The sequence below is a fragment of the Kryptolebias marmoratus genome, linkage group LG12 (genome assembly GCF_001649575.2).
Source record: "Kryptolebias marmoratus isolate JLee-2015 linkage group LG12, ASM164957v2, whole genome shotgun sequence".
NCBI classification, from domain to species: domain Eukaryota; kingdom Metazoa; phylum Chordata; class Actinopteri; order Cyprinodontiformes; family Rivulidae; genus Kryptolebias; species Kryptolebias marmoratus.
The window spans coordinates 12,712,309-12,732,147 of record NC_051441.1 but is presented as its reverse complement, the minus strand read 5'-3'; the positions used below and the strand labels follow the sequence as shown (position 1 = coordinate 12,732,147).

The 19,839-nt window shown below is 39.0% G+C and overlaps 2 protein-coding genes across 6 annotated transcripts in view; one reads left to right on the top strand and one right to left on the bottom strand.

Annotated features, from left to right (window-relative positions):
• Positions 1–18,030, top strand: part of cacna1ia (calcium voltage-gated channel subunit alpha1 Ia) — a 79,601-nt gene extending 61,571 nt beyond the window's left edge. The window contains exons 31-35 of one of the 5 annotated variants that reach the window (XM_037978653.1): positions 6,227–6,376; positions 11,921–12,055; positions 13,271–13,487; positions 14,392–14,657; positions 14,850–18,030. In XM_037978653.1, the coding sequence (XP_037834581.1) occupies positions 6,227–6,376; positions 11,921–12,055; positions 13,271–13,487; positions 14,392–14,657; positions 14,850–15,575 (1,494 nt within the window). In that variant the 3' untranslated portion in view covers positions 15,576–18,030. Of the gene's footprint in view, positions 1–6,226; positions 6,377–11,917; positions 12,056–13,270; positions 13,488–14,391; positions 14,658–14,849 lie in introns of all 5 variants that reach the window. The other 4 variants (XM_037978654.1, XM_017421915.3, XM_037978656.1 and 1 more) reach the window with 4 other exon arrangements.
• The window catches only part of mapk8ip3 (mitogen-activated protein kinase 8 interacting protein 3), a gene marked incomplete in the record, with an annotated part of 1,049,817 nt that overhangs the window by 886,900 nt on the left and 143,078 nt on the right, over positions 1–19,839 (bottom strand).

The following is a 19,839-nucleotide window of genomic DNA, read 5'->3' as shown; positions in this document are numbered from 1 at the left end:
TTGGAGGTGCACACTTTTATAGATACTTTTGTATCACATTTTTTGTCATTTCTGCTTTATTAACCTCTCAATACTCACATGAGAATGGATGAGTTTGCAGATTTGTGGTGAAAGTTAATCACTATTTCAGCTCCTACACCTCCGCGTGTGAGTGAGACAGTCAGTAGAGATGCACGCTTTCAGTGTAAGATTTCTAATGATGGTGTTAGATATCCGCACGGATACAAACATCGCAATGACTCACCTGCTGCCACAAGGAGGAGTTTCACCTTTGTGAAACTCGGCTGCTCGGAGCCATTTTTAGCTCAGTGTTGGCTGACAAAAGAGCTTAACGCAGACCAGGGAGCATCCTCGCCCACACTTTCTATCTTGATCCTTTGCCTTCTAGTTCTCGGTCTCTCTGTTGGTGCAACGAGGGATCAATCAGGTCGTTGTCATTTATACAGAGCAAAAGTTCTGAGGTTTTGAATGTGTGAGTGTGTGTGTTTCAGTGCCAGTTTAAGTTATTGTCTCAATCTTAATTGGAGCACCTATGTAATAAGAAACCCTATTTTTACTCTGTACAATATGTCAGAAAAATGCAGGTTGCTGTAAAAAATCGTTTATTTTATTTCAGACAGTAGTCATACACATTCATTCCAGCGTTTCATGTGTGCAGCACATTCTGAAGAAAAATTATTTTGCACAACATGCAGTGTGTCATGTGATGTACATCAAGTGTCATCAGTCTAAAGTTACTTTAATATTCCTAGGTTTCATATGCTAAAGCAAGAGTTTCGACCTTTTGAAGTAGGGTTCTGTGGAACAATTAGCTTTTTGAAAGATTTCGGTTTGAAAAAATAAAATTTGATTCTTAATGGACTGACAGCTACCATCTAGTAGGAGGGAGGCCAAGACCAAAGTGGATTGCTGCCATCTTAAATACAGCTCCAACCTCAAAACATTTCATAGCATTTCATATGAGGTCTCTTTTATAAACCTTTACATCGTTGTCAGTTTCACAGAACGGACTAATTTGCATACTGCCATTGGCGTGGAAAGCTATAATAGAAGCGGCTGTTTTGATGACTCAAAGCTTTTACATCTTAGTAGTCATCTTTCAACCTCTCTTTCTGCAGTCATGGCTTTGTAATGTTTACAAAAAGTGGCTTTGCGCTCACATTTTGTTGAAAAATGCCTTGATGTCCCTGGAAAAGATGTCATCTCAAAAGCAGCGTACAGTATGCTGTTCTAAAACCTGAGTGGGTTTTTTTTTCACCTTTACTTTTGTCATGACAGAAGTTTAAATTAGCTTTGCCAAGGCCACTGATAAACCCCACACTTTCACAGAGCCTGGCTTTTGGACTGCTTGCTGATAACAGTCTGAATTGTACATGTTTGGTCCAGAGCACACAATGTCAGCTTCCCCCAAAGAAGATTTGGAACACTGATTCCTCTGAGCCTGTTTCCGCTGTGCCAGATGCTTCAAGGTTAACGAGACAAGTCAGTGCTGCCGCTGGAGGTTAACTCAAAGGGGTCTGTTTTGCCTTGTAAAGTTTTAGAAAGCACACTAACTCTGCATTGCAGCGCTTGTTAGAGTTTTCCCAAAGTAATCCCCTTGCCCATGTGGTCACTGAAAGAGGTTTTGATGCAGTGACATCTGCAGAATTAGAGCTCTCAACTTGCCCTTTTTGCACTGAAATTTCTCCTGATTCCTTGAATTGCTGAATCATTTCATGCGTTGCCAAAGGTGAAATAAGCAAATACTCTCCAATTTTTCTCTCAGGGTGACTTTATCTCTGGCAATCAGCCTCCTGAAAGTCTCAACCTTTGGTTTTACAGCAAGTCATGATTACAAGGACCTGTTGACATCACCCGTTTAAATGACAAAACGCTTTTTTAGACCTCATTATGAGCCCTACATTGACCCCAGCCCAACTCTTTTCAGAATGTGCTGCATGTCTAATATGCAGGAATGCATCATAGAAACAAATAAATTAGGCTGACAATACAAAAACGGGAAATATGTCAGATTTATACAGCCATCAGTCAATCTGTGAATCTATCTAAGTAGGGTTTTAGATTTATCATGTAAAAAAAGTTATTTGTAACATTAGGCACTTTCACAAAATTCTTAAACCAAGGCTTATACACATTCTGATTGTGAAAGTGTGATTTCTGAGTAAATCGAAGTGGCGGAGGGGTTGAATCCAGCCCACCACTGTTGCACCTTAAAGGCACCAAGTGAGAAAATAACAGAACCGTAACAGTCAACATGTGAAAAAAAAATAAGCCAGCTTTGTGACTCGAGGTCTTTGTAAGGATCTAAAAGCCTAGATTAAAAAATCTAAACAACAATGAACAGTGGAGAAGATCGCTGATGAGACACAGCAACTTTGCATTTAGTTAAAGGGTTTGGTTAACCACAAAGAGCATCACTAAACTGGAGCTTCATGTCAGCACACTAAGTCCTGTTCCACGCGTCTTTTGGTTCGACAAAGCTCATTTTATTTCTGAAAGCTCATGTCTATTCGGGACATGGCTCATTTAGTGATTTATGAATGGTTAGAAGCAGCTTTAAGACAGATGTTTTGTCAAAGTGCCTATAGACAACTGTATATTCTTAGGAAAGAAAAATATATGTCTTAAATATAATCTCAAGAATTACAGTGACATGCAAAAGTTTGGGCACACTTGGTCAAAATATTTGGTAAACTCCAATTATTTTACTAAAGGCATCGGATGAAGATAATAAATGTCTTAAATATTCTAAGCAAAATTAGATATTTAGCGCTTATCTTTTCAGTTTCAAAAACACAAATGGTTTGTATGACCATTCATAGGATTTGTGCACAGACGCTTTCATAACCCTATTGTAGTGACCCCTCGTTTTTACATATTTTATTATAAACGCTATAATATTCACTTCCTGTGCTTGTTCTGCTCTCAACCACAAATATTAATCAATCTATTTTCCAAGGATCAAAGTTCAACAAACCTTCCTCTCACCAAACTCCAAACCAGATTTTGTCTCTGACTGAAACAATCAGTTTTGGATTCATCCGTATGAAAACTCCTTTCCAATGTGCATAAAGTTCATGCCTGGTGAGGGCACAGGAAAGGCTTTCCTTTGACAACTCTTCCATGAAAGTCATGTTTGTGCAGGTGTTGCCGCACACTTCAGCAGTCCACAACCACAGTGCAATCTGTGCTGTATTCCCCAACCTGTTCTGCAGTCCAACAGGAGTTCTAATTTGCCTTTCCGGCGATGCTTCAAGCAGCATTTTCCTAGTCTTTTCAACCCTAGCTTGACATCCTCTGTAGCTGTGTATTGTTATCTCTCAGTTACATTATGAACTGAGAAAACAGCTGCCTAAATTGATTATCTAATTTAGTATTCCACTGCTTTGTGGGCATCCTTCATTTTAATATTCCAAGTGCTTGAACTGGTCCCTAAATGCTAATATTTTACAGATGCAAATATAATTTATCCCAGGCACTAATTAGCAACTTCTGCAAAGCTTATTTTTACTGATCAAATCCTTTATGGTATCCAGACTTTTGCATGGAACTTTTGCATTTTTTTCCCACTTTGAAACAGAGGAGAAGTAAGAATTCTAATTTTGAGTAAAATTTACTTAAGTTTTTTTTTTTTTTTTTTTACCAGCCGGTGTCCAAATTTTGGCAAGTCGCTGTAGCAAACTTTAAGAATGAGTCTAGTTCAGATTATTAGTCTTGTTTTCAGTTCTTTTAGCTGGATGGTGCAACACTACTAAAATATGCACAAAAGAAGATACTGTAGGATTTCCGCACACACACACACACACAAGAAGAGAGAGATAATGGCCAAGCCAGCGACAGTCAGATAGAGGCAGTAATTAATTTCAGCTCTTTCCTCTCTTACTCTCAACTCCCATTCCCTGTAGACGAGCCCTATTGTTGTCCACTAATACAGTTATTAATGGGGGCCAGCACACAGGCCACCACAGTCAATCAAACATTACTGTTATATTAAGCTCTCCATCTACACATACAGGACTATCTTGGGCCAGTTTGTGGGAGCAAGACACAGGAGGAGTGTGTGTGTGTGTATATGTGTGTGTTTTTAAGCATGTATATCGACTTTGCCAGAGTCAGTTTCTGTACATTTATGCTGCTGGGCGTCCAGTAAGTTGGCTTTTGAATTCATAACCTGAGTTTTGAAAGCATAAGCTAAGACTAAATGCAATAAAGCCATATGAGTCATATGAGATGTGTGTTTGCATAACACATCCGAGTATAGTAGAATGAGCAGGGTCGCAAAATTGTGTTATTGTGTTGTGTTAGGCTTATGTGGTGCATTGAAGAGTTGTGGCCTTATTTCACTGCATCTTTTGGGAAATATCTGCTAATGTAATACAGTCATTTTGGCTGTTAGGAGTGCGCTACAGACACAATGCATTCAATTCATCCGGAAATACAAGCACCGTGGCAAGAAACACAATAATCTTTTACAAGTAGTTTTCTTTTTTTCTTTTTCTTTCTTTCTGTTTGTGAGTAGTTTCCTTTTCCTGCCAGATTGGTTTCCAGAAACCAATCTGGCAGATGAGATTCAAACAAGCAGGAATCCTATAAGTCATTTTAAAAAGCTGTGAGTGATTCGATCTAAATTACTTTAAACCTGATAAAACTCGGCGCAGAAAGCAAATGCTTAAATCTTAAATTGTTTCAACAACATACTGAACAGCCTAATTGAGGTGATATATCAAACATAATTGCTCCACACTCCGTGCCCAAGGCTTTGATAGTAAAATTATGTGTTAGTTGGCTAATGAGTATTTGGATTTCTATTATTAAGGACCATATTTTTTAGGTGCTCAGCCCTAAAGGCTAATTTTAAGATAACTTGTTCCGATTCATTAAAGAGCTGCACAATATTATTGGTAAATATTGCAGTGGCAAAATCATTTTCATTAAACCCATATTTTTCCCACTTTTTTGTTTCTCCTATTTTTCTGAGAGGCTCACAACATGAACAATATTAGACAGACATGTGACTGAAAAATTAGTGATAAATATTGTGTCACTCTTTCCTTGTCTTTCATTGTGATGCTCACAGCACTGTCCACAGCCGTGTTCAAATTGTTCACTCATTCACTATAAAGTGCACTTTACAGTGAGTTGTGCTATTTTTTATTCTTTCCACACTACACTCTAAGTGTAGGTGATAATAATTCAGAATTTAAATTGAATTTTATATGCAAGAACAGTTCATGTTTGTGTAACTAGATATAAAACAATTAAAGAGCTAGCATTACTAAAGGAATATATATTATATATATATATATTGTCAAAAAAGCATCCAGTAGTTCATGAGATGTTTTGCTAACCACCAGAAACTCAAACACACACACAGACTTGGGCAAAAACATTTTTGTCTGCATCATCCACTTTTTGGAAGGCGGACAATAACAACAAAAATGTGTAACAGATATGTGTAAATTAATTTTATATTGGTGTTATAGAGACAGATTGTGTTCATTATATTATATTTATATTTGATGCCATTATCTCAGATTCAGACATTTATTCCCATGCATCATGGCAGCGTTTATTTCTGTGACTGTTACTCTGCGAGTAATTATGTAGTTTGCTGCACTCGACTAATGTCGGAAATGTAAACATGCTGGCTGCTCCATATATCTTATTTAGTCTCATATGTAGTACCAGTGATTTAGTGAGTGAACGAGTGAATCATTTGAATACAGCTCATGGGTTTTAGCTTCTCTGCCTCTTCTATCAAAATCAAGTAAATTTATTTCCAGACCAAGTAGTCCTGATAATACAGATACTGATAATGCACATATTGATACTGCAACAGCATTAAATTATCAATTTATTGTGCAGCCTGAGTTAATTAGTACGTGATCTTTAATAGAGTATTTAAGATTTCTTTTTAGAAACTCAGTAATGTAGCATTTATTTTTGCAGGTGTAATTATAGTCATGAATGACCATGTTTGTTTTGTAACCAGATAGGAAGTAGCAGAAGCCTATCTACGTGTGCACACAGGCACTCTAATAACCCTTTCGATGGTGTATGCATTTCCCCTACGTGTTCTTTGTCCTCGCATGTCCGCATGTGCACATGTTTGCGCCTGCGTGCATTCTGGGTCTGCCGGCCTGCGTCCCGTGTGCGTTTGTGTTCGTGTGTATGTGTACGTATGTGTGCGTGTGGATGCGTGTGCGTGCGTGTGTATGTGTTCCAGGAGAGCCAGTGGTTGGACAGCGTATCTCTCCTAATCAAGGACACGTTAGAAGGGGAGATGCTGATGATCGACAACCTCTCCGGTTCTGTCTTCCACCACTACTCCTCTCCGGCGCCTGTCTGCAAAGACTGCAAGGGCCAGCAGCAAGAGGTACCACCCTGATCGCACATGAACACACACATGTAGGAAGGACACACGTAAGGACCTGAGCAGTGCAGTGTACATGAAACTAATTCTTTGGGTAAATATGTTAAAAACAAGGAATTTTTTCCCTAGTTTTTGCACCTGACCACCTTACTGGTGGTAAATAGGAACAAGTTATCTCTTTCTGACAAACTGTTAGTAACAAAGTGCCCAAGGATCCTATTTAAATTTGGTTCTTCATTCAAGTCTTCTGTTCATCGTCGACACAAAACAAATAATTGACTTCAGGAACCTTTTGATGCCTGAATGTTTCATAGGTCACAGTTCAGTGGCTTAATAAACAAAAGCTTTCCTCTGAAAATGGGCAGGAACAAGGCCTGTAAATGAGTGATAAAGCAACCATATTCCAAAGAAAAACTTTCAGAAAACTTGGAAAAACAATGTTCAAGGCCACTTTAAAAGATCACAAGAAGTTCTGGCTGCATGGAAGCAACATTTAAAGAAATAAAGGATGACTCAAGACTTAGTAATAATGAATTAAAATCAAATCTCTGAAAATGTCTCTTATTCAGCTTTCAAGCAGGTGAGATCCCTCACTTTAATCAAGAAGGCTGCATGTGACACAACAGCAGTCAATTTAGCGAAATTCAAAACTTTTACTATCTGTAGGGGAACATTATTTACAAAAAGTAAACCTTGCAAGACATTTGTGCACTTTTTGTATCGGAAAAGTTGCAGGTAAATCCACTTGATTGACAGCTGAGTTCACTGTGTCAGAGAGAGCAGCACACAACAGCCAGATTGAAATAGAAAGGGACTGCAAAATGTCAGTAGCATACCTGAAAATACCATCGCTTACTTGCTTAAAAAAATAACAAACCTACCAAGTTTTTGCCTGTAATGTGAAAAGGTTGGAAAAGTGTCAATCCATTACAGGAATAAAAAACGGTGCACTTAAAGGTCACATAGGTTTAATATATCAGTTTCATACTGATATTTCAGTCTTTAAGGATACATATCTGCATTTAAAAGTCCTAGTCCACTGATAGAAGTGCATGCTAACATTAACTGTAGTTAAGGGTTAATGCTGAACACCGAATTTTAGTTTGCATTAAAAAAATGAAAGCAAAACATAGTTGCATCTCTGAATATACTTACACAAACACCTAAACTAAACATACACGTTCATTTAAAGAAAAACCACGTGCTCAACCCATGATGTTTCAGACCAGCCTGCATGCACACAGAGCCACACCCGGGAACATGCATTTGCACGTTTTCATAAAAGATTCTGCAGGGCTTCCTTCATCACACGGAGCAGTCTGAATGGGCAGGCTTTAGCACTCGTGTCAACTCATCTATTATTTTACAGTAAAAAAAAAAAAAAAAGACTAATTAAACTTATCAGCTTAAGCTAAAAGCAGCTTTTCAGAAGTGCATGACTGTGGATTAATGAGGCCCTCTGCATGCAACACACAACCATTCGTGTTAATGGGTGGCTGCACGAAAAAGCATGCGCACACCAACAATCTCGCTTGTTTGAGCTTATTTTCTAAAGTGTCTTGTTAACAAGAAGACTCTGCATTGAACATGCACTCAGAAACATGCTGCGCCGTGCAAGTGTTGTTCATCACAATGACAAAGTGCAGTGGGTCAGCTCAGAGGAAGAGGTAACGGGGATCTACACCTCGTCACCTGTCAGCCTCGCTTTCTGCCTGTCTGCAGATGCTGTCAAGCCATCAGTCTTCCCTCTCTCTTTTACATGTGTCCTCCCTCCGTGTGGACTTTCACTCCTCTGGCTATCGCTGTTTTAGTCACTGATTTATTGCAGTCAATTCAGTGGAGTTTTGTTGCCAAACCTTTATAGAGTTTGTTTAAAAAAGTCACTATACGGGAAACCTGTGTTCAATCTGTAAGTGAGACAAAATGTTAACCATGAGTAGCACTGTGTGCTCAGTCAAATAATTGAATTATAACTAAAAAGTAATTGAATCAGAAATGTTTTCAACATTATGATCTAAACTGGTCACATTACTGTGTTGTCCCTTATGATTCACGTTTGCCAACAAGTGACAAAAAACTTTAACTAAACTTTAGCAACCCACTAAAAGTGCCATATTTGTTTGTAATAAATCAACAGACAAACATTATTTTTCTAGGCTTTAAAGTTTGCTTTTAAGGTACTCATTGCAATGTCATGATGTCAAAAAAATTTAAAAAAACTATTTTTTTCTCATACTGATAGTTAATGTGTCCTTAAATTATAAACATGTAAGCAGCATTTATGAATTGCTGCCAACTACTACGTGTATTTGTCCACCCACGGAAACATTCAAAACGACTAAAAACAACAAAAATGGTGACGTCTATGGAACAGCTGTTTGAGACTGAGAAGGCTGACAGTTTTGATGAACTGGTAATTATTCCTCACATTTTTTGAGTGAAGTAAGCAGACAAGCCTTCAGCGAATTCAAACGATTGCTTTGTTTACATTGAGTGTGGACCCACATTTCAGAATTTCATAAAAATATCCAGAAAACTACTGGAGTGAATGCTTTCAAATTGCCCCATTTGATATAGCTCAAGATCCTTTTTTTAATGTTTGATTTCAAAGTTTGCGATGAGTTCCTTTAAAGAAGCTACGTGTGGTTCTGAAGCAGAAAACGGTCAGGTTTATTATTGTACACTCTTACATACCTATTTAGTATGCTAACACCTGGGGTGTTTTATCTTGTTATTGTCAAGATGATTTGTGCTTAATAACAAAATTTTAATACCGATCATTACAATTACAAATAAGTGGGTTTCAGGCCCCCTGCTGCAGCTCTTTTGATCCAGACTGATGCTGTGTGCCTCATGTTTATTGACTGGGCCAGCTGTTAATTTTTAGAAACACTATTAAAATTTCATCCCCATGGAAAAGAATTTTGCTGATATTAATGATATACTTTGATCACTTTTTGTAGTATCCTTGCATAAAAACGTCAGTATTCAAACATATCAACTCTCCAGTCACCACGTGAAATGCACCCATCTCTGGAAGGCGAGCACTGCTGAAACACCCCTGCAGTAAGCAGACATTTCTGCACAAGTGTTTAATCCCCAAAACAGCAGAACAAACATTCATATTTTTCCAGACATTATGTGTGTCCACTTGCAGTGTCGCTCCTTGTTGCACCATCTACATAATGAGACTTTGAAACCCTAATCACAATGTCTCCTTAGATGATCTCAGGTTTTTTTTTTTTGCACATAGTTCTTCTAAATAATGTTTGCTTAAGTGTAAAACCATTTGATTGCTGCAATATTTAAGTAACTAGGATTACTGGTGCGCTTGAATTATAGTGTATGCGATATTGCAAACACTAAACGCTGACTAGCATGACTAATGTGCTGTGGTCAGGAGAGATATTAGGAAGCCATGTTTCCTTTTCAGTCCCCTCCCATCAGCACTGAACAAAACCGTGGCTTTTCCTCAGTTATTATGCTGCAGTGAACACTTTCAGTTCATTCTTTCCTGAATAACCCCGTCTTTATAGTGAAATTGTCAATATTTCTGCAGTTACCTTGGTAGCAAAATCTCCCTCCACCTTTTGTGCTTTCTATTATCTCTGGAGGCACAGGCAGAACAGGAAGAGGGACACTGTAGTTTCCATTACCTGTCGATAAAAACACCTGCTGATGAAATAAAGGAGTCTTTGCTGAGATTATTTATAGACCACCTCTGAAATAGAAGTTGAAGATATAGTGAAGTCACACAGTAGCGTACGTGAGGGTTGGTATTGGCGCAAAACAGAGAAACTGGAAAGTGTTTCTTTGAACTAATGAGATGCTTTGCTGGGCTCCTGCTTTGCTTCTTTGCTTTGCTTCATCACTTCTGTTTTGCTCCTTGGGACTAGTGGCTGGGGTGATTAACTGGTTCATATCTGCTATTAATCTTTCCTTATGAAGCGCTTTGTCTTTTTCGCCTATCGGCATGTGTTAATCCATGACTAGCCAGCCTCGGTTCATTGATTTTCACTTGGCTCTCTTTAAATGTCCCTTTTAATTCTTCATTCTTTGGCTATTTATTGCTCTGGCTCTTGGAAGAAATGTTGCTGAAACACGTCATGGCACGGCCTCAACCCGAACTCGGTGTTTGCAGATTGTTTGAAATTTTGCCAAAACCAAACGAGAGAAAAAGGGAAAAAAATAATAATTCAAAATCGATAAAGTCAAACCATTTGCACAGTCATATGGGCTGATTAACTTGTGATACAAATTGCAGACAATCTTGGAACCCATTTGAGGGAAACTCAGTTGACATATCACATTTTGGGGTTTTATTGCATACACTTTATAGTGTGTACAGAGAGCTGCTGATTTAGATAAATCTAGTTCTGTGTCACTGCAAGAAATAACAAAAAAAAACATTTTTATTATACGTGTTGATAATCTGATGAATACAGTTACAAAATTTTCACAAATATACAAATTGTAAAGCTCATACTACTATACTATCATATGATAAATCAGTGAAAAACATCCGTTCTGTAGATGACTTTAAGTAATGCATTAAATGGATAGATCACATCTTTTGAAATGGGGTTTTCTGGAAAGTTTTTAAACAATTATTATCTATTAACTTTGAATACCTTAGTATTAATACCTGTTGTAGAGTGCTTTTTGAACAACCTCGATTTGGAGAAACGCAGTTTCATTTTCACCCGATAGACGAGCTAATGGCTAGTCCAAGCACAGCCAAAACCAAACTGAATTGTTGGAATCTTAAATAACTTCATCCCCAAATGTTTTGTACCAGTTTGTACATATGGTATTTTATAGACATTTCCAATGCGGCCAGATTTACAATATGTGGTTATTTTAGCTGAAGAGATAAGATTTATTTTTTTTACTGAAGCGCCTCCAGTTTGCAGTAGAAGTGCTATTGCGATAAATATTCAAAAGGCTCTTGGTAAATAGCTGCTTGATGTAAAACTGACATCAGTGTAAATATTTAGAAAATAAGGTTGACATGAACTACTATGATTTTTTTGAGATTAGAGTTGTTTTATGATGCAATTTGTTTTGTTCATGGCCCTAAATTAGCTGTTAGCACGCAAATCTTGTCAGAATGAAACATAATTTCTCCAAGCTGAGGTTGTTCACAGAGCTACCTACAACAGGTAAGATATTGACTGTTCGTAACCTCCACATCAAATCTCAGAACCTGAAAACTCCACTTTAAAAGATCTGAACTTTCCCTTTAAGGCCTCTTTAACTTGTCAACAACTGGTGAACTATATCTCAGTTTTAATTTTATCTGCCTTGCTCGTGTGTGTTTTTTTCAGACCTACATGCAATAACACAAAAACAAAGAAATCAATCAAAAGACACTTAAACTAGTTTGAACTTCTTTAGATATTTATAATTTTACATGCAGGAACATACACAATCTTCTGCCCTACAAATCCCCATAATGTGCGGTGATAAAGTAATGCCAAAAAAGTCGTAGGCAGCCGCGCCTCCTGCGTCCTTATACAAATAACTGAAGAAAACTCTTTGCAGCAGATCAGAATGGCAGAGATTGAGCAGGCGTCGCTGAAGTCGGAGCAGCTCTCAGACAAATCCTCGTCCCCTGCTTTGCCGGATGACCTCAGCCTGGACGAACACACAGTCTATCAGCTGTTGTCCCTTGAGGGAAAGGTGTGTATTAAAAAGACACAAAAAATTCCAAAAGGGTAAGAAGGGTAAGCTGTAAGTTATTATGTAAATTACAGAAATAAACTTTAGGTTCCTAAGGCTTCTTCCTCATTAATTTATGTATCATGGTAATTGTTTTTGCCTTTAAAGAACCCACAGTCTCTATCTATCACAGACCACTTCATAAATAAATCTTTACACCCTGCCTTCCTCAGTCTATGTCTTGGTTGGCTTTCAGGCTTCCCTTTCTTTAACTCATAGTCTCTCAATTTAGAACTTATCTACTTCACCTTTCTTTCTGTTTGCCCTCTGATAATTACACACCTGATCTGTGCTTTCCTTCACCCTTGCTATCTCCACCCCCATATAATTCGTCTTTCTAACAGCTTCTTAGTTCTATATTGCTGTGGTAAGCTGAGAAATCACCAAGCGTGGCTGTAAATCAGAACTTCTCTTTAGAGAATGGTCAGGGCAAAAGAAAAAAACAGGCACAAGATGAAAAACAGGCTGGAGTTTTGTTAATCAAACAAAGTTTAGTTTCAAAAACTTCGGGGTGTTTCCAGAGTCACACTGTCCTGATTAATTTTTCCTTCTGGAAGGCAAAAGGCAAGTCTCGACAATTGTTACACTTTGGTTAAAAATGAGAGTTTAGGTCAAGTCTCCTGTAAATTAAAGAAAATCAGTCAATTCTCCTCTAAGATAACAAACTGCCTGACTGCAGGCAGGAATGGCTGATGTTGCAAAGGTGAAAGTGGCCTCTTGTGTGGCTAGGATATTAATGAATGAACTAAAGCATACATTTACTGTACACCCAGGCATAACATCACATAGCTCTCATGTCCACTTCAAGCTCTATAACATTACCATGACAGTAACTGCTAATAATCAAGTTTCATACTTGGAGTAGCACTAAAATGAAAAGCCAGCAAAGTGATAAAAATCAGGTCATTTTCTAAGATTTGTGCAGCACTTGAAGATCTTTTCTGTTCACATTTTCTATTACATTAAGTCTCCACCAAGAATTGTCACCCTACATGTATAATGTATAAAGATATTTGCATTTAATGGCAAAATTTCAGCTTTGTCACCATAATCATGTAAGCTTAAGCATACAGGGCTTTTATCATATTTAATGTTTCCATATGTCTTATGTAAAAAGATATATGTTTCATTTTTCAGAAAACTTTTTCAATGTAGGGTGTTTGTTTTCTCTTTCAGGGAAGGTGCAGTAGTGGCTCCCACAGCTCTGAGGAAGCTGGGGAAGAAGGAGGCCATAACGGGGGCCACCAGACTCAGACAGCAGGGCAGGTCCAGGTCCAGGGGCCGAGCCTGCAAAGCAGAGCCCCTAGCACTGGTACTGAGTCGGACACTGTGCTGCAAGAGGTGGAAATGCAAACATACCAACAACATAAGTGCTCACCTCAGTGCAGCCCTGGTTCGTAAATCCACACAAGGCTCACTTTCAAAAGACTTTCTGAATCGCGGATGTGTGTTAGCACAGAAATGATCAAAAACTGATTTGAGGTAATAATGTGCCTGTGTTTTGCTTGCCACTCTGTAAGTGCTGGTTGTAAAAGAAAAAGTGGTAAAAGTGGCAAGTATTTAAAGCAAGAATAGCTTATTTAAATAACTTTCTTGACGAAGTAGAGCATAAGTTTGTTCACAAAATACAAGTTAAACCAGAAATATTACAGAAAACACATAAGTTTTACCAACTGAGTTTTCCTTAACAGAAGTCAATTTATCTTTCAAAATGTAGCAGTCATCACAAGTGTAACTGCAAGGACCACTTGAGATGTTTTCAAACTGAGGAAGCAGACTAAAATATTGATCTCAGACACAAGAGGAAAAAAATGAGTTGCAGGGTGAACAACTGAGCTGAATTTGAATCAAAACTTAAAAATAGCAAAATAACAGAAAGAAACCAAAGGAGTACAAGACTATATACTGATGTAGTAAAGAACTATCAATTTTAGGATTAGAAAAAACATTAAGAAAAAAATGAAACCAGAGCAAGACATGAAGAAGAAAGTCTAGTGCCACTACAGCTCTTCAGATATTTCACCCTAAATGAAGGAGACAGTGCCTTTGGCTTGAAACAACAGACCCTAATACAGGTGCTACTGCAATTTATCAAGTATCTGGATAGATTGCAGTAGCAATCCACTCACAGCATTTATCTGCAAGTCTTAAGTTTTCCTGCTCTCTGAACAGTTAATAACTTATCATTGTTGCTCATAAGTATAGATACATTCACCTGAGCACTACAGGTGATAAGCCCATTAAAAAAGAATACATGAATAAACACCGGAGCAACTAAGCTTGTTGGTTCTCTCCAGAAGGTGGGGTTTCCAGCATCAACAACAAGGAAAGACATAAAGAAGAAGAAGAAGGAGGAGGAGGAGGAGGAGGAGGAGGAGGAGCCAGCGGTATTTCTACCCTCTTCCATCTGCCTACAGAGTTCTTCCACTCTTCAGGGGCAGCCATCCCGATACCTTCCCGCAGTAGAAGCCTACGTTTGACAAGGGGCCTTAGGCTGACCTCCCCATCCTCCTGGGCCTCATTCCGCTCCCATGGAGCTCATAGAAAGATGCTCTGTGCGCAGGTAACAAAGAGAGAATATAAACCAAAAGTGGAGCGGAATTATGACTCTTATTTATTGGAGTAAAACAAAAAGTAGTGAGACAATTCTTTGATTACTCATGAATTCTTTGTAATAAAGCTGCTGCATCTTTCATAAAAGTAGAGCAATGAGAGTATGTGCTCATGTTTGTTCTCCACAACTTTTTCTCTGCAGTATCCATCTCACAGTGACTCATCACTTGCCACTGGCAGCTCTGAAGGCAGCCTTCAGACCACTCTGGAAGAAGGACTGAGCTTCAGTGTCTCTCCACCACAGAACTTGGATTTGCCAGCAGCTTCCTTATCACTCATATCCCCTATCTCACAGCCTGAAGATGGAATGACCATTTCTTCTTTGGTTCAGACCCGAAAGCCAAGGCCAAACCCCCAGTCCGCTGTGACCCTTCTGGCCACCAGGGGTCACCAGCGGAGCCAGAGCAGCGGGCGAGGCAGCACTAGCCCAGGCTACAACCGTGATGACTCTATCGACCCCTCAGATGAGGACTTGGGCATAGGCATTGGATCGTCTATCGGTGGTTGTGGCTCCAGTCAAGCAGGTAACAGTGAACACTTGTCAGAGACAATGAGCAGCTTGTCGCTGACGTCCCTGCTGTTGCCCAGCTCCCTTGTGTGCCTTGGAGTGCCAGTAAAGAAGTGCAACAGCACAGGTAGCCTTGACAAAGGAGGGATGCTGCTGTCTTCCCGGGGCAGGGAGGGCCGCAGAGAGATTTTAGACCTGGAGCTTATGGACCACCAGGGCTTCTTGGCCAACCCGTGGAGAGGTGTATTAGTGGATACCAGAAAAGGAGAAGGAAGACGGGAAATTGAAGATGGAGAGCATGGTTTGAGAGGAAAGAGCTCAAGCCAAACAACAGTAGGGTCTTGTCGAAAAAATAGATGAAACCTACTGTTTTCTCTTTGTATGTCTTTCCATTTCTTGGAACTACAACCCATTGCTGATCCTCGTACTCTCCCTGCTTCATCAGTGAGACAGAGGTTTAATGACACATGATGCTCTGTATTTCAAAACCAAACCCTCATCTTGCCCTTTTAGCCCCTTTATATACATTTCTGATAAGTCCTGTTTTAGCTATCTAGGATAACGGACTTGGTTATGGTTAATGATAAGGAGCTGGCCTATGTAGTTAAGGCCTTGGGGCAGAAGAAAGACCCTTCTACCCTGTAGTTCTTGAGGACCCTAAGGAAGGTTCTGTTCACACTGTAAACCTGACTTTGTGATACCAGGAAGTCAGTAGAAGCGGATACAAAGAAGCTTAAAGAAGCACCAGGGAAGTTACATTTTCTCTGACTGCTTGGGTTCCATGTGGTTGAAAATACAAAAATAGAAGTACGCAAAGTCAACACAATTATCTATGCCAGGAGGAGCTTTTTTATTTTGTTAATCTCTCAAAGGCAGGGCACAAGGTTAGCAAGGAAATGGCCTATGGTGGTGGAATACATCAGGGCGGAAGGAAGGCTGGAAAACAAAAATGTGTGCTTTTTTTTCTTGAAAAGCAGAAAGCGGATCTAATGTCCATCTGTTCTGGCAGACAGAAACAACAGGTCCCACTCGCTCTTGCAAAGGACCTTCTGCTGAGACTGGAGTAAAAGCGTGAGGTGGAGGAGAGTTCAGGAATGTATGTTCACAGTCTGCATTTGTGTGTGCGAGCACTGCCTCAGGTATCCAAGGCATGAATTAAATCATTCTCATCACTGCACCATACCTCAGTGTTTTGAAAACGAAGATAGGCATCAACATTGAGTGTCTGTCAACTTCATCGGCAGCGGAAAATGAAAATAAATTGAGAGACGGTGGAGGTATAACTGTGCATGGAGTGATTCGTGAAATTGGTTAGTTTTCTTTCTATCTCCAGCATCTCTCACTCATGAACTTGAAGAAATGGGTGTGAAAGACAGGTATGTTGAATGGAGTGGAATAAATTAGGCCAGAAGGCTCGGGGCAACTTTTTTTTTTGTGCACCGAAACACGACTCACAAACAGTGAGATTTCAAGCACACTTCCTCTGACTGCACTTCCGATCACCATCTTCAAGGATTTCAAATGAAATGGACTCAACAACAAGTGTCGCAAGAGAACTTGACTGCATGATGGGATTGCATTTAACCATGTTTTTTAATCTATATACAGATGTGTATCAAGATGTCAATGTTGGGTGATAACCATGTGACTCCTATTCCAACTATTTTTGTAGAAAAGAGAATAGGCACGTGCAAGTGTTGCATTAGTTTGTCCTGATTTAACTCAACCCATGCAGTGTCTTCGACTTGTCGTCTAGGACTTTTTGTCTGCAAGTGGCTTCCAGTTTTATAACATTTTTTTAAGGTAAAGACAGTGTACAAAACAACAAAGCAAAAAATTTCTAAGAAACTTGTGCGCTGGAGTGATGGTTCCCTGTGGCACATTTCTCTATGGGAACACTTGTTTCTCTTGGACTTTTTTTGTTTGATTGTTTGTTTCTTTGTTCGTTTTCCTTGATGTTAGGAGTCTGTGGACAACCAGAGATGGGGACAGCCATAAATCACTCACCACACGGGGACATTTTTGATGGGAAAACCACGAGCAGCGTGCACCATCTCTATGAAAGCTTTAATTTGAGGGTTACATCACAACATATCGATCATGGGCACTTTAGTGCTCCTTAAGCATGGTTCTGGGATTGCAATACAGTATTTTTAAAACGACATCTTGATGCACTCATCTTCTCTGATCCATCTTTTCACCCACATGTTGTAGCAACCCTTTCGTTTTATTGTTTGAGATCAAAAAGTTAATATTGAGCAAAACTTTGCATAATTTTTCAGAAACTTATTTTTGCACTTGCCATTTAAACAATTACTCCACCCCAAATAGAGAGACGCTCATCGTACAGCCTGATTTCTAGAGCTAAACTGTTGTATTTTATTTTCTTGACCATTATGTTGCTTTTAAATTGTTTTAAAAAGTATGAGATGAGGTGAGGAAATCTGAGGGTTTGACCTCTTTTATCATGCAAAATCACTTTGATGACTATGTTTGATCACTTAGTGTTTGATATTAATGAATGAGTGAGTGAGTGTGTGTGTGTGTGTGTGTGTGTGTGTGTGTGTGTGTGTGTGTGTGTGTGTGTTAATAACTTCAGGTGACGTGTTTGCCTATTCCTGAAGTGTCTTTGTTTGTCAGTGAGGATACCTGAGGTTTTAAGGTCGAAGAGGAAAACCACGAAGCAACCAAGGGCTGTTTTAGCTTCAAAGATATATCGTCCTATCTTTCTGAGACAAATCCTTGTGTCAATGAATATGGCATCAAAGGTTAAGCCTGACTTCACAGCAATAAATGTTCCATGTGTATGCCCTGAGTAAAGGATGTCAATGTGATTTTTATCTCCTCAGAACACAACAGAATCCATTACTGTCTGTTTTTCCTTTAACTTGTCCGTGTTTGTACTCATTTCGATATAGCACCTCTGCCCTCTCAGAGACCAGTTGGAAAAGAGACGGGCTCCAATTGGACGTCTTGAACAAATGAGGTTATTGAACTCAGGTTGGGGGGTAAAAACCACTAGTGCTCAGACAGAAGGCAAAGCAGATTTTTTTCCTGGCTTTTTCTTTTTTTTTTACTTGTGCACAGCCAGTGCACCTGTAATGAGCTGTAACACTGCTCCCACCGTGTGTGAGCAAAGTGTGCCTTTGTACAGTATATTTATGCTACAGCTCACGCTCAAACTCATTTTTAAAAATGACCAGAAACTCAAGTTGTTTTTTACTATTTGTCTGCCACTCAGACGTTTTTCTAGCTGTTTCTTACATAATGACAGGATACATTGCTCAGAAAGTCCTCACCCCCTCTAGAACCTACTGCTGCCACTTTAAATTTCTTGAAAATGTGAATATAAATAGGCTAATGGCTGGGTCACATTACATCAGTCCATTCAGTTCAGTAACACCTGATTCACTGAAAACAAATATTCTGCTGCAAAGTTTTAAATCCTTTGATATATTTAAAGAAACTTCATTTTCCATCCATCCAAACATTATATTATATTATCATATTCAAACTTATCTGTGGTTGGGTCACAGTGGCAACAGGTCCAGGAGACATCTCTCTCTCCTGTTCCTCCTGAGAAATCCCACAGCGTTCTCAGGGCAGAGAGAATATATTATCCCTCCAGCAAGTTCTGGGTCTGTCCTGGAGACTCCTTCCAGAGGAACGTGTCGAAGAAAACCTCCACAGAGGGGGCCCAGAAGACATCCTAATAAGATGCTTAAACCAGCCGCTTTACACCTCAGGGTTGGCGGAAGCACATTTCAGCATTTCTTATACCCAGAATCCCATTTTTTGAGTCATGATCCACACTTCATAACCATAAGTGAGGGTTGGCACATAGATGGACCAGTAAGTCCAGAGCTTTGCCTTATAGTTAGCTCTTTCTTCACCAAACTTAAACCTAATTTGGTTTTAAACAAGTCCGTCTTCAAAACACGTTATTCTGCTAAAAACAAAAACTGTTTTTAGCAATGAAAGAGTGACAGATATGGTGTTAATTTAACCAAGAAATCTGACAATTGTTTTATTAGTCTAATTTATTTCTGTCAATAAAATCACACAAAGCACTTCCAAACTGTTTTTCAGAACTCTTCAACCCACTAAGGTTTAAATAAACCATTTTAGACCGTTAACATAGCTTGTTAATTGGGATTTTGTGCATGTAGTTGTGTACAATGATGGTGACTGAAGGAGGGTTAATAGTGCAATTGAACATGGAGGAATAAAATATTGTGCACAATATGTCATGGGAAAGACTGAAAGAGAAAAACATTTAGTATGGACAGCAAGGGTTTATGAAGGTCAAGTCCAAGAAATTTGACTCACAGTTTACAGCTCATTTTAGAAAGCTTGTATATGCAGAGTAGAAGTATATATTGTTAAACAGTGAAAGAAAAAAATTCAACCCACATTTTTTAAATGCTTTTTTTAGATTTGACTCGAGATTCCATGGTGTTGTTTTTCTGTCCTTAGGATGATTGACTGTATGTTTCTTCCTCATTAACTTTCATTGAATCTGGTATCATAAACCAAAATAACTACCTTGAAGTGTTTAAAAGATGCCTCTTTACTTAAGAGTCGTTCGTGGAACTGCATTGTTGCAACAGCAAGTCATTTTGCA